Raw genomic sequence first — 12,223 nt, 5'->3', positions numbered from 1 at the left:
ATTGCACGGACCTCTTAGGTGCGCCCATTGAATCTTCTTCTCCACCTTTTGCACAATAACCCTTCGGAATGGGAAATATAAAGGGGTTGTTTACTCCGGACAACCTACATATTATTTATAACTATGCAACTCAAATTCACAAAATATTCCGCCGTAATTATTTGTCACTCCTGCATCTAAGCATCTCTACTCATGGCGTCGTTCGATCAAGACAAAAATCAGTTCAAGGTCCTCATAGCTGGTGGGAGTCTTGTGGGTCTCGGCCTAGCCCTAGCTTTTGAGCGCGCCGGAATCGAATATGAGCTTTTTGAAAGAGGAGACTTTGCAACACAACTGGGCGCCTCTATCGGAATCCATCCGCATACCATAAGAATTCTAGAGCAGCTAGGAGTATGGGAGGATATTGAGAGACAGGTTATACCTCTGCAAGTTCGAAAACATTATGATGGAAACGGCCATTGCTTTGAGGACTCACTTGTTCTAGTCGACATCAATGAAATGTAGGTCTATATATAGTTTACTACTTGCCGTATTGATTGATGGAAGTGGCCGATGAAAGAAATGTGCTAATACCATGACTTTGTGGGGCATAGTCTTCAACGTCCCATTGTCTTCATGGAGCGATGCAAAGCATTGGAGGTGCTGTACAACCATGTTCAAGACAAATCGAAGCTCCATGCTCGAACTGCTGTCGTTGGGTATGAAGAAACCCCACAGACGGTTATCGTCACCACCGAAGATGGCACGCAGCACCACGGTCACATCCTGATCGGCGCGGACGGAATTCATAGCAAAGTGAGAAAGCTGATGGCCGACAAAATCAGCGTGACTGATCAGGCTCTTGCTAATGAAATCAACGAGGGTTAGTCCAGCCTATCTGTTTTGCTACTCCCAAACCCATTCTAACTGACAGTCTCTGGAATATAGCCTTTACAAGCGAGTACGACTGCATCTTTGCTGTCTCCCGGAACGATGCTGGGAAGCAGTTCCTACCTGATGCGATGGTCCACAACGTGTATTACGATAAATACTCAGCAATTGCAGCTGCTGGTGTGCCTGGGCTTGTTTTTTGGTTTCTTTTTGTCAAGGACTCCAAATGCACGAGAACCCCCAACTGCCCGCGATTCACGGATGAAGACGCAGAGGCAACAATCCTGAAATACGGCAGTTCTCTAGTGGGCCCTGAGTATACCGTGAAAGATCTTTGGGATGCTAGAGTCAAAGGCACAATGGTACCATTGGAGGAAGGTGTCATCAAACAGTGGAGTCACAACCGGGTTGTTCTGATGGGTGACTCAGTTCATAAGGTTTGGGATCTCCCGCCGAACTTCAATCATTTAACTAATTTCTTAATTCGGCAGGCTACAATCAATCCTGGTTTAGGTGGTAACCTGGCTTATGAAGGTATTGCTCGTTTGACCAACGGTCTCGTGCCTTTACTCAAGGACAACCCCATGCCATCCCTTCAGCAGTTGACCGAGGTTTTCAATCAATATATCGCTGGTCAGGAGCCTCGAGCAAAAACGGTCGTTGATCTGTCCGGTCAGATTACGCGCTATGAAGCCCAAGATACCTGGGTTCTCAAATTTGCGGCCCGTCACATCGTTCCCTGGGTTAGTGACAGGATTAAGGCTAAGCTGTATGCTAGTTTCTCGAGGGGAGGGCCTTATTTGGAATATCTTCCATTACCTGCGATGGATGCAGAGCCGGCGAAATCTGCTAAGAAGCACAGTCGTGGCATTTTCCCGAAGCAGATTACAATAGTCATGCTCATTGGCGGCACTGCGGCTATTTTCTGGGATGTACGTAACCAGAACAGGTTGCTGTCGACGTGCTCTGCATTCATCAGACAGTGGACTAAGTCATGATTGTGGCTTTTTAAATTGTTGAGAGCGACGGGGAAGGATCATGCGGGCCATTTGATACCTCTCTGTCAACGCTATCCTATGACAGGCAGCGTCAATTTCAATTCCAGGGATTAACCATTCTATTTGACGGATGTTGTGATTACATATTTCTCTTAGCATCTTAGCCACTGGCAATTCTCATGGATTATTTTGACAGATGCCGTATTTTCAGTCCCCTTTTGATGGAAATTCCAATGAATGCCCTCGTCAAAAAGCAGTCTGGACCCAGTTTGACCCGGTTTTTGCATAAATCAGGGTCTTGGTGTTCACGAACCTGCAAACCAAGCAGGATTATATACATAATTAGAGTGTTTACATTGTTTGTAACCCAATTTGGGGCTCATCCCCTACTTTAAGCTTAAGGTATGTGGTAGGTTCGGCCCGGACCGGCGGGAAGGAACGGATTGAGAGTCGAGACCCACTAATCGTCCCAAGGGCATGATGATCCCTTTACGAGTAAATATGATTAGAGGCCGGAGTCAAAGGAAACTGGTGAGCACAGTTGGGTTGGAAAAATTGCACTGCTCAAGTCAGGACAGCACTTTACTAGAAGTACCTGGCGTGTTACATGACCTGCATCACTCATAATGACATTAGACAATCCCCAACGGCCGATCTATCTCTGTTACAAGAACCGCATAGCTGCCATAAAGAAGTGTCGGAACCACTGAATGCCTATAAAGCCCTCAATATAATTTTGTATTCGGTGGGAGTCCCTCAGCTTGGTCCTCTCTCTACATTCGTCAGTTAACACGCCGAATACTTCTAACATGGGCAGCAACGGAGCCCTTACCAGTAATTCCCCAAGTCCCTCTATGAGCGCAATTTCGTGCTGACAATAGGCCAGCTGTTCAGGTCCAAAGTTGGTGAAGGTTGTTGCGATGCCGAAGTCAATCCAAACCATCCTATCTAGGTTTCCACGAACAAGGAGCATGTTTCTGGGGTAGACGTCTCGGTGCTGAACGCCTATGGCTACCTAGTATCGAAGGCTTCATCAAAGTGCTTCGGGTGGGGGGCGTTGGAACCAAGGAACGCCACTCACGGTAGTAAATAGCGTCTTGGACTGAGATATCAGCGGCTAGAGTGTTTTCTGCTCTGTTAACTCATTCTGCCAGATCTTTCTCAAACACATACACCCTCGATCTCTCTCTTCCTAATACAAATCTCTTGAACAATTATCCATCATGTTTAGACCGCCTCGACTCGACGAAGCGACCATAAGGTCTATCGACTTCAACCGCACCTCCAGTCGCATGCTCCAGGACATGCGCGAAGAGACCTGGGGCTGGGTCGTCTACCGCACAACCTACTGCTCCGAACCCCTTCCACAAAGCAATCGAAATCCTCACTTCGTGGATTAAGGCGGGAGTCTACGAAGATCTCCACGAGTACAGCTTAGAAAACCCGAATCCTACGCCTAACGATCAGCTCTGGGCGCGCCACCGGCTAACCGTGATCAAGGAGCCAGCCGCGCTAGACGAGGGTTCGTTAGACGCAGTGCGGGGGCATTTTGAGGGCCACTTAAGGCGGGTTGGTTGAGGGAAGAGCGTAGCTGGGCGGAAGTAGCCTCGTAAACGGCTTCATGACTATCAGATACATTAACCATCGCCGTCAAGGTTTGAGGAAAGATGTATATGCTGTACATGGAGACCTCTAGTGAGTGGACTTGTTACTAGTGCGACACCGCCATGTTATTTATATATTCAATTCTGTGAATAGAATGAGTATAGTATTTTAGTTTGTCCTAAAGGTGAAGGGTTGGCCGAGGATATAAACTCTGTAAACTCGGAGTTTGCCTAACCGACGATCCTTTCTCGATATTCCAAATGTCTTAAGCCCACTTTCCACACTAGCCAATTTTTTGAGGGCGGAGTTTCACGAAGTGAATGCGACCAAAGAATCAAAAATCTAAATAGTTTGAGGTAAAGGGCATTTCGGCAAAGTATGGGTTTGCCCATGCCTAAAAAATAAAGAAAGCGGAAGTGCAATTTCCGGGGTCCTCTTAGTGAAGATGGGTTTAACGAGATAGCCCTGAACTAGTTAATCGGAAAGTTTTGGCTAAAGTCTGGATTATAAGTGACTTGAACAGATATTGTGAGTAGGAACTAGGTAACGTTGAACACGAAGTTGTTGTTTGTGCGGTAGTCAAGAGCTAAGTCTCTTCGGAAAAATTGCTGGTTCGAGTTGAAAGAAAGTGGCGACCAGAATTTCAGCTGAAATGCGGATATCTTGGAATGATGTGCGGTTTATATCTACGTTATGCACTGCAGAACTCAGCGGATTCGCTCGGGTAGAACGATCACTATCTCCTCGGGAGAGCCGAATGCCGCTAGGACAAACAAACTGTGGGTCGTCCGTCCAATGAATTCATGGTTCACATGCAGCTGTGCCCCTTCTAGATGCTGCAGGCCTCCCAATCAGGTAGTTAGGGGGTGGTTAGGGAATTCTTGCCAAGATCGTCAACACTGCTGATCAAACCTTCTGCCCGTGTAGCACTTTCGTACTCCAGAGTTATTCGAAATCAAATTCGTCGATATCTCAGCAAGTTACAATTTTCATTGATGACGTAGAGAAGGAAGATCAGATCTTTCGTTTAGCTCAGCTGAAAATCTAAGCTGGGAACGGACGCTGGGCCGCCCAGGTCTGTCTATAAGTTAAGCCTTACGCCCCTCTCCCAAATCACAAGACTCAATCTGATTTAATTCAAAGCCCCAAGCCCAAGCCTAATACTCTCAAAATGCCAGTCCAAATCCTGCAAGAGTACGCCAGCTTCTTTCCTCAACTCTCTCCTTATACGACTAACCCTCAATTCTTCTTTTAGCCCTGGTGAAGTTTTCGAAGCAATTCAGAAGAGCCCAAAGTCGGTGGTTGTGCATTACTGGGCTCCTTGGATGGAGCTAGAGTCGCAATTTATGTCTATGTTCTTCGAGGCGGATGAAAATCGTGGGGAGGAGGTTGATTTTGTCATTGTGGATAGTGGATTTATTCATCCCCAGCATAGTCCAGATGAGATGCCCTTGACGGTTCTCTATCAGGGCGGCGATGAGGTAGATCTTGCTCCGTTTGATCTCGAAGAAATCCGAGCACTTATTGAGAGAGCATAAAGAGCTGGAAATTGTGATGATATCATGGGGGTATATTAATTTCCACAGCTTACAGCTGGAATGGTGATTTGATGCTTATTTAATAATGCTATCAAGGCATAGAATGGAAAGACTGTGAGATATGATATGATTGACACAACAAACTATAAAATGGTATATAAATAAGATAGAAATAAAGACTGAAAGTAGATACGAACCACTACTTTTGTGATTCCTTTGACTATCATTCTAGAATCCTTGAACTTTAGAGAAGCCTCCCCTTATTTGGGAAAATATCTTTCATTTTGCAAATCTGTGAGCATCAGTTTTCTGACATCGTTCAATAGGCATCACGTTCACAGCTATCCCAGTTTGTGCTTAGTACAATCGCTCATTGATGCCACGATGGCCGTATCATCAGGTCTTTATCAACCATAGTAGGTGGTCGTTCGTCATATTAATGTATTTCCCAAGCGAACCGTCCGAAGCCGCTGGTTTCCTAGCCTAAAACGAAAGGCACAAAGATGTCATGACTAATCACTTTAATTGAAATAAAAAAGATAAAAAAATACTCCCTGAGCTACGTAAGCGGGATATTGGCATCTTTATTTTCTGGTGTTCGATCTTAGTACAAAGATCGGCCTGCCATGTTGCAGCCAAGTGAGCGTCAATAACTAATCTTCCTCTTCATCCGGACACCGCACCAGTACTCCACTCAGGCTCCTCAACTCCTCGACGGCCTCTTCACCGAGTCTGCATTGTCTACGTTAGATAGTTCTTTCAAAACACGAAGGACAAACTCACTCTGCACCGACAATAATAGGGGGCAAAGATCTGGTGGAAGGATATCCTGAGGTTCCAGTGTATTTGTCCAAAATGCTTGATGTACGTGTCAGCCGCACCATAGCAAACAAGAAATCCCAAGTTGGACTTTCCGCCTACCTATCAACATTTTCTCTCTCATTTTCCCACGAGTCCGGGTCCTCAAACATGATAATTACTGACTATAAGAAAAACAAGCATTGATTAGAATGAAAAGAAACTTTCAGAATTCACGAAAACCCAACCTTTGCCATAGTGTAGTTTTTAAAGAGTCAAGTTTTAGTAGATTGCCAGCGAGGAGTGTAGAAGAAGATTCATTTAAGGGGTAGATTCGGGTATTTATATACCTTTTTTCGAGTATGAGTTATGAGCGCGACATGAGAAATTTCGGTAAGAGGTGTTTGCGTCATTCAAGTTCGAACGCATTCATGCTCTACGTCCAATTACATCACAATCCTACATCCGGGTGCTAATGGCTGGCTGAATTATCGCACACCGATTGTCTTCGGACGTCTACGTACCCGTGATCAGCACGTTAAGAGGCTTGTCTGGCGCTAAGACACGTGCGAGCTGCCCAAAAACACCTGTTGCATTCTGGGACGGTGACATCGTGCCTTCTTGCTTTATGGGTGTCAACAGAAAGCCAGATAGGGATGAAGAAAGGAAAGCACGGAAGGTGCTGTAGCTTTGTAATTGACTCGATCGTTTTGCACCCGAATTTGAGACAATGCGAGACACGATGCTGATCTCTGCCCAATCGTCCCTTTTAATTAGCTTTGCCTTGGGCTTTCCGCCAACCCTTTTGGCATGTAAAGATGGTTATCACCCGGGCCGAGTGATTTGATTAGACTTAAGAGGTCGGCGCCGGGGTCCATATTCGCCACCCAGAATCTGAGCGGGGCGATGTGGGAGGGGGTGGGGGCTCTCCGCAATCCGGAAGATAGCTCAAGTGGGGTCGCTGGTTGCATCTTGATCATCTGGGCAAGAAAAAGGTAACTTATCGGGTTTAGAAGTGCTGCTCAAAACTCTGCCGCAGAAACAGACCAATGGTCGTCTGCCTAGAGCTAAGCATACTGAGAATGGCTTACTGGACTCACATGAATCGAAATTGCTCCTGATTCCTGATTGCGTCACTTTCGCGCGGGAGATGACTGCGGAACCCGGGGTCGCTACTCAGATCGATCATGGTCGTTTCACTGTGCAGAAAGGCGAATACATCGCTTGGTTTTTTTGGCGTAGGATATTCAACAAAGGCCACAAATACAGAGTCACCGCTGATCGCCCCCGCTGCCCAGTCGCAAAGGGTCGCTTTGCAGCACTCAAGCGAACATCGTGTTTTGAACTTGGTGCAGCACAACCGATGCCCACTATCAGGCCGATCCTACTGTAAAGTTAGGAAATTATGCAACATGTTTCTCGCGACACTTGCTGCTGAAGATACACCGTTTTCCCCATTGGATCAGACGGCAACAATATCCGTGTGCTTTCCCATCCTGCCACAATTGTAGTTATTATTGTCCGCGGGCGAAAGAGGATCTGGTCATTGGTGCTCTTCGTCAAGAAAACTTTTCGCCATTGTAAGTTCCGTACTGACCGCGCATACCTAGCCGATGGTGTACTCCTTAGGGTCGGACTTTATGACTGGAGGGCCAATTAAAAATTTTGAGACGATTGAGACACTTAGCAAGAAAATGCCCAGGTCTGCCAAAGCTTTCGATCCATTGACTTCGTGCCCATCTAGCTGAGTAACCACAGAGGCCGCAAGTCTACTGGCCGTAATCTATATAAGACAAAGTTCATGATCTTTGGATCCTAAAAGCAATTCACATTTATACTCAATTCCTACCGACGTTTTGACGGCCAGTCACGATCAGAATCGTGGCCGACTTGGAGTGCTCGTGCGATTGAATTCACCGTCTCCTCACATACAGCCATGTCGTCACCAAACGTCAAAAAAATTATGTTTGTACCATCCTCAATCGCCGCGTTGAAGCATTGCCCAGGCGCTACCTGCCGAAGATTTCGGTCATAATAGGTTGCCTGGTGTGCTCGCACCTGCTTGGCTGCCATTCGCTCCACGGGAGACGGGTCCGATGGTATGCAACTCGGGGGATTTAGGTCAGGGATTCTCCAATGAAGAAGAAAAGTGGCGACGAGATCTCCTTCCCTCGTACTTTCTCCGGCAAATGGAAGACTGGCAAATGTCGGGAGTTTCAGGAATCCAAGGTGGGTGAGAATCACCCTAGATAGCGTGACGCCCGCACTGACCTCCTAGTGACACAGCGTGATATGATTGGATTACAAGTTGAACCTGAAACGTTTCGATCCTTGGCATCTGCACACAGCCCCAAAAGAGATACTAGTATGTCTTCAGTTCGATTAGTTGTTGTGGTTTTGTCGCCCTGTAGACTCGCTACAGCCCTTCTGATTTGCCCATGCTTACACATACATCCCGGTGCAAATATCACATACCACTTAAACTCCACAGGAACTACGCAGGCTACGCAATGGAGAATCACCATACGCCAGAGTGTACACTGCAGACCATCCAAGGAAAACCCTCTTGCGATCATAACACTTGGGGTCTGTGTGGGTCAGGGGTAACCAAAGGCATGCGTTCAAGAAAGAGTGGAAGAGAGTAAGGAGGTGAAACTGATTTCGAGCGCGTATGTACCTTTCATTCAAATGGCTTTCGCTATGGAATTTTTGAATTGCTAAAAGGGGATATTATCGTCATGATGCATCAAATTGGTTGACAAAAGCGAATTGGCTACTGACTTGTGTACTCATTCTATAAGGCCCCGAGAGCATTCACAATGCTATCTCTGAGTTCACCATTTCCCCATCTCAAAACTGCCCAAAGGTAGCGTAAGAGATTCAGAGTGTCGTCTTTCACGGTCGTCCTCCAGGCCCCGATGCAAACCATAGAGAAGTTTTCTTCGCTTAGTCTCTGAAAATGAAGCCACAGTTCATAAATTGGGCCCTCCGTAGTAACAGAAAAGACCATATGAGATATGAGGTTGGGTAAGCTCTCAATTGGCCTAATACTGGCCTGAGAACTTCCTTGACTCTTGCAATCCAAACTTTGAGCAGACTTCAGCTCCGAAAGGTTTCGCAAAATCAGAAGAGCTGTTGAGCCACCTACCGCAGCTTGGTTCTGTGCCTGGTAGAGGTTACCTCCAGTCGAACCAGCCTTTGCCTCGACTATCAAAAATGGGAAACGAAGGCCCAAAGGGGTGACGTGTGGATCGCTGACAAGACTAGTGGTATCTTGCAAGTCTAGTAGAAAGCTTCTAGCGGCACTGCGGCCCTTCTTAGGCTCGAGGTCATTAACCAAGCTCTCATCTGACAACCCAACGCATATATCTGGACGTGGGGTTTTCAATTTGGACACAGGAGTAGCTGGCAACGGGGGCCCTGATCCAGCTGCATGCGAAGAGTGTCTATCGCTGGCGGCGATTTCGAATACAAGGCGATATGACTGACTTCGTTTCCGTGGGATGGTAGGTTGAGGGTTATATACTGGTGGTTTTAGGTCTTCGCGCCAGTCTTGCTAAGAAGTTAGCACTAAAATAGTTCAATTCGGGATTCCTCCACCAGAAATATAATAGCTTGCCTTGATTACGCACAGCCTGTATGTAAGGCTTCCGTCCATTCAGCTTCACCCGATGGTTTCTTGATAAGTTTCTTGGATTTGCTCCACAGCTTTTCGGCCATCTGGTGCAAATGAGCATCGTCCATCAAATCACGAAATATTTTCTTATCTGCATAAGAACAGATATTTGTAGGTATATCGTTATCTACGAAAATATTTGCGCGCCGAAGATAGCCGGCGCGATATTATACATCACTCGGTCGGGACGGACTGCTCGATCGCGATCGTTGAGGAGCGTGTGGAAGGAGGAGGTATGATTGGAACATCCGACAGACTGGCGATCTGTTGAGGAAACATATCAAATAGAGCCAATGGAGAAAGGGGCTGAATAGAATCGTCGTGCTCCTGGAGAGCATCAGAGGTAAGGCTAGCGACCGTACGAACGATCTTTCTATGATTCGGGGGCAGAGGGACTGGGGAGCAAGAGCGTGCCCGCTTCATATAGATTGATCGATGATTCCGCAGGCTTGATTGTGATATGAACGTCGAGTGCTCCTCAGTGGTATGCTAGGGATACCACGGGATGATCTATCAGATAAACATTGCCAAGACAAATAAATCGGCCGTCAGCTGAGCGAATATCAAAATGGGACCGCTAATTCTTGGCCTCTCTTGGCAATCCGGAATATGTATTGCCCGGCTTCCGATCGCCCATCGGATGTCAAAGCGTAGCGAATGTCAAAATCTATTTATCTGATGACTTAAGTATCCCATGTAATTTATTACCCTCCTATACATCCAGATTAAAGAACCTCATTTTTGTTACTTAAGTCGGCACTTCTTAGCTAGAATCCTCGATTAGGCTTGATTTCTTCTTTGTATTCTTGATAGGAAAGGTAGTGCTGGTTTATTCTTAGGTATAGGCAAGTTCTTCCATGTTTTGATCAAAGAACGTTCTTGCAAACAGACATATATAGTAGTGATAATTCAATCGCTGGTTGTTCGTTGATATCGTCCGGTACTCTGATTATAAATGATCTATGCGTCCCCCGGCGGGGGTAGCTCTTTATGAAATCAGCGAGATCTTTCTCTTGGATAACTATTCGAGAGGCCAGGTCATCTTACCATATCTGTAAGGTTCAAAGTGGGACGGATTTATATCGGGTCACCCACCTACTTTTTTTACAGTATGACTTTCTTCCTCGGAAAAAGAGAATCGTAGTGTGTAATTGCATGCCTCAGCCCTTTAGGGACACGTCTTGTCTATTCTCTAATACGCGAGGCCGCGAAGATACTCCTCTGATTTCAATTTGCTGATTTGGTAAGGAGGCAATGCTACACCCACCTCCTTGAATTACTACAATAACAAATATTCCTAGGACGGCAAAACGGTGGATATATGGGCAAGGTGCTACAACCTACTTTCAGACACTTTAGTTATCTCTGACGACAGATTGCGGTGTGTAATTCTCTGGGAGTACCACCTAATCTCAAGTGTTTATTTTAGCCTCTCTATACCTTGATATACGAGATAGGCAGTCTATACACTACATCCATAGATGGCCAAGCCTCAACTTATAGAAAAATAAACTCCATTTTTGATATTCCGAAGTCAGACCTAAGAGACTTTACGAAAGCATAGAAACCAGCTTGCGCATCCTCTCTTTGACATGTGACATAACAAAACTTCCTAGCTCCCTGTGCATAACTGGTCTCTCTTCGTCATCAAGATCTCCATACATATCCTCCAGTGCCCCTCCATTGCTAGCGACTTCCATGTAAAGGGAGCGGTCCTCTTCCTTCTCGCCGATGCATACAAGAAAACTGCCAAGCTTAAGGAGTATCGAGTTCAAGATCAGACGACACGTACGTCCATTGCCGTCGATGAAAGGATGAATATTGATAAAGATGTGAGTATATTTCGAAGCAATGGCGATAGGGTCAATCGTTCCCTTAGCAATGACTTCTCTCATGTCAGACTGGAGTTCGCGGACCATTGCTTTCATTTTGTAAGGCACAAGGCTGTGATGAGGAAACGGATGGAGGCCCGCAGAAACTTCATCCGTACGATAGACACCACTGTATTCTTCCCAGGGAGTGCTTTCAGCGTCGACTTTGTGCGTAAGAATTTTATGAGTCTGGAGGATGATCTCTTCACTAAGATCTTTATCATAAACGCAGAGTTGACTAATCATATACGAGGCAGCCTTGGCATGTTGAACGATTTCACGGCGACTTCGTAAAACTGCGGAGACGTTTGCTGGCATATTCTTGCGTAGAAGCTCTTTTTTTAACTCTAAGAACTCTTCCTCCGTTTCTCCAATGTCCTCTGGTATTTCCTCCCCGCGGAAGATTGCCATGCAAAGCTTGAGTGTGATTTTGGAACCGCTTCCAGCGCGCTCGATCATGTTGGATCCGTACACTATAGTGGCAAGGCAATGGAGGACGTGATTTTCGAACTCACTTTCTTGCAGGGGTGTGAGTTGCTTTTGTAAAAGGGCGGAGAGTTGATTGCCGAGGGTGATAATCTCAGGAAAAATGGTGTCCGGGTCGAAGTCTTGTGTGCCAATCTTGTAATCGTAGGCTTCGTCCATGCAAATCGTAAACCGAGATTGCATTTTACTTAAACTGCGAGGAGAAACAGTTCCTTGTCCAAAGCGAAGAGTTGATTGCATGTAGTGGCGGATGGACTTGGCAAGGTTGATTCTAGTAGACGGCGGATGTGGATAGGGAGAGGCGGGTTTGATGTCAAGTCCTTCGAAGACATTGGAGAGACTTCCACGTTTGCTCTTCGTCTTCTTGGTTGGAGAGGACAT

At 46.2% G+C, this 12,223-nt stretch overlaps 5 protein-coding genes across 5 annotated transcripts; 2 read left to right on the top strand and 3 right to left on the bottom strand.

Annotated features, from left to right (window-relative positions):
• Window positions 1-192: 192 nt before the first annotated feature.
• Window positions 193-3,268, top strand: LCP9604111_9441 (FAD-dependent oxidoreductase; the record flags this gene model as incomplete). Its single annotated transcript, XM_039077696.1, has 7 exons — window positions 193-500; window positions 594-862; window positions 928-1,307; window positions 1,362-1,802; window positions 2,755-2,769; window positions 2,821-2,915; window positions 3,100-3,268. 7 exons carry the CDS (start codon window positions 193-195, stop codon window positions 3,266-3,268), a joined length of 1,677 nt encoding a protein of 558 aa, XP_038924528.1.
• Window positions 3,269-4,644: 1,376 nt separating this feature from the next.
• Window positions 4,645-5,011, top strand: LCP9604111_9440 (uncharacterized protein; the record flags this gene model as incomplete). The annotated part of the gene is made up of 2 exons (XM_039077695.1): window positions 4,645-4,667; window positions 4,729-5,011. 2 exons carry the CDS (start codon window positions 4,645-4,647, stop codon window positions 5,009-5,011), a joined length of 306 nt encoding a protein of 101 aa, XP_038924527.1.
• Window positions 5,012-5,664: 653 nt separating this feature from the next.
• On the bottom strand, window positions 5,665-6,066 carry LCP9604111_9439 (uncharacterized protein; the record flags this gene model as incomplete). Its single annotated transcript, XM_039077693.1, has 4 exons — window positions 5,665-5,743; window positions 5,795-5,869; window positions 5,933-5,994; window positions 6,058-6,066. 4 exons carry the CDS (start codon window positions 6,064-6,066, stop codon window positions 5,665-5,667), a joined length of 225 nt encoding a protein of 74 aa, XP_038924526.1.
• A 2,787-nt stretch (window positions 6,067-8,853) lies between these two features.
• On the bottom strand, window positions 8,854-9,546 carry LCP9604111_9438 (uncharacterized protein; the record flags this gene model as incomplete). Its single annotated transcript, XM_039077692.1, has 3 exons — window positions 8,854-8,895; window positions 8,958-9,361; window positions 9,429-9,546. 3 exons carry the CDS (start codon window positions 9,544-9,546, stop codon window positions 8,854-8,856), a joined length of 564 nt encoding a protein of 187 aa, XP_038924525.1.
• A 1,489-nt stretch (window positions 9,547-11,035) lies between these two features.
• Window positions 11,036-12,223, bottom strand: LCP9604111_9437 (Fic family protein; the record flags this gene model as incomplete). The annotated part of the gene is made up of 1 exon (XM_039077691.1): window positions 11,036-12,223. One exon carries the CDS (start codon window positions 12,221-12,223, stop codon window positions 11,036-11,038), a length of 1,188 nt encoding a protein of 395 aa, XP_038924524.1.

Source organism: Penicillium roqueforti (assembly GCF_015533775.1).
Source record: "Penicillium roqueforti strain LCP96 04111 chromosome Unknown scaffold_48, whole genome shotgun sequence".
Taxonomy (NCBI): domain Eukaryota; kingdom Fungi; phylum Ascomycota; class Eurotiomycetes; order Eurotiales; family Aspergillaceae; genus Penicillium; species Penicillium roqueforti.
Note: the sequence above shows the minus strand (reverse complement) of the source record. Positions and strands in the feature narration are given on the sequence as shown.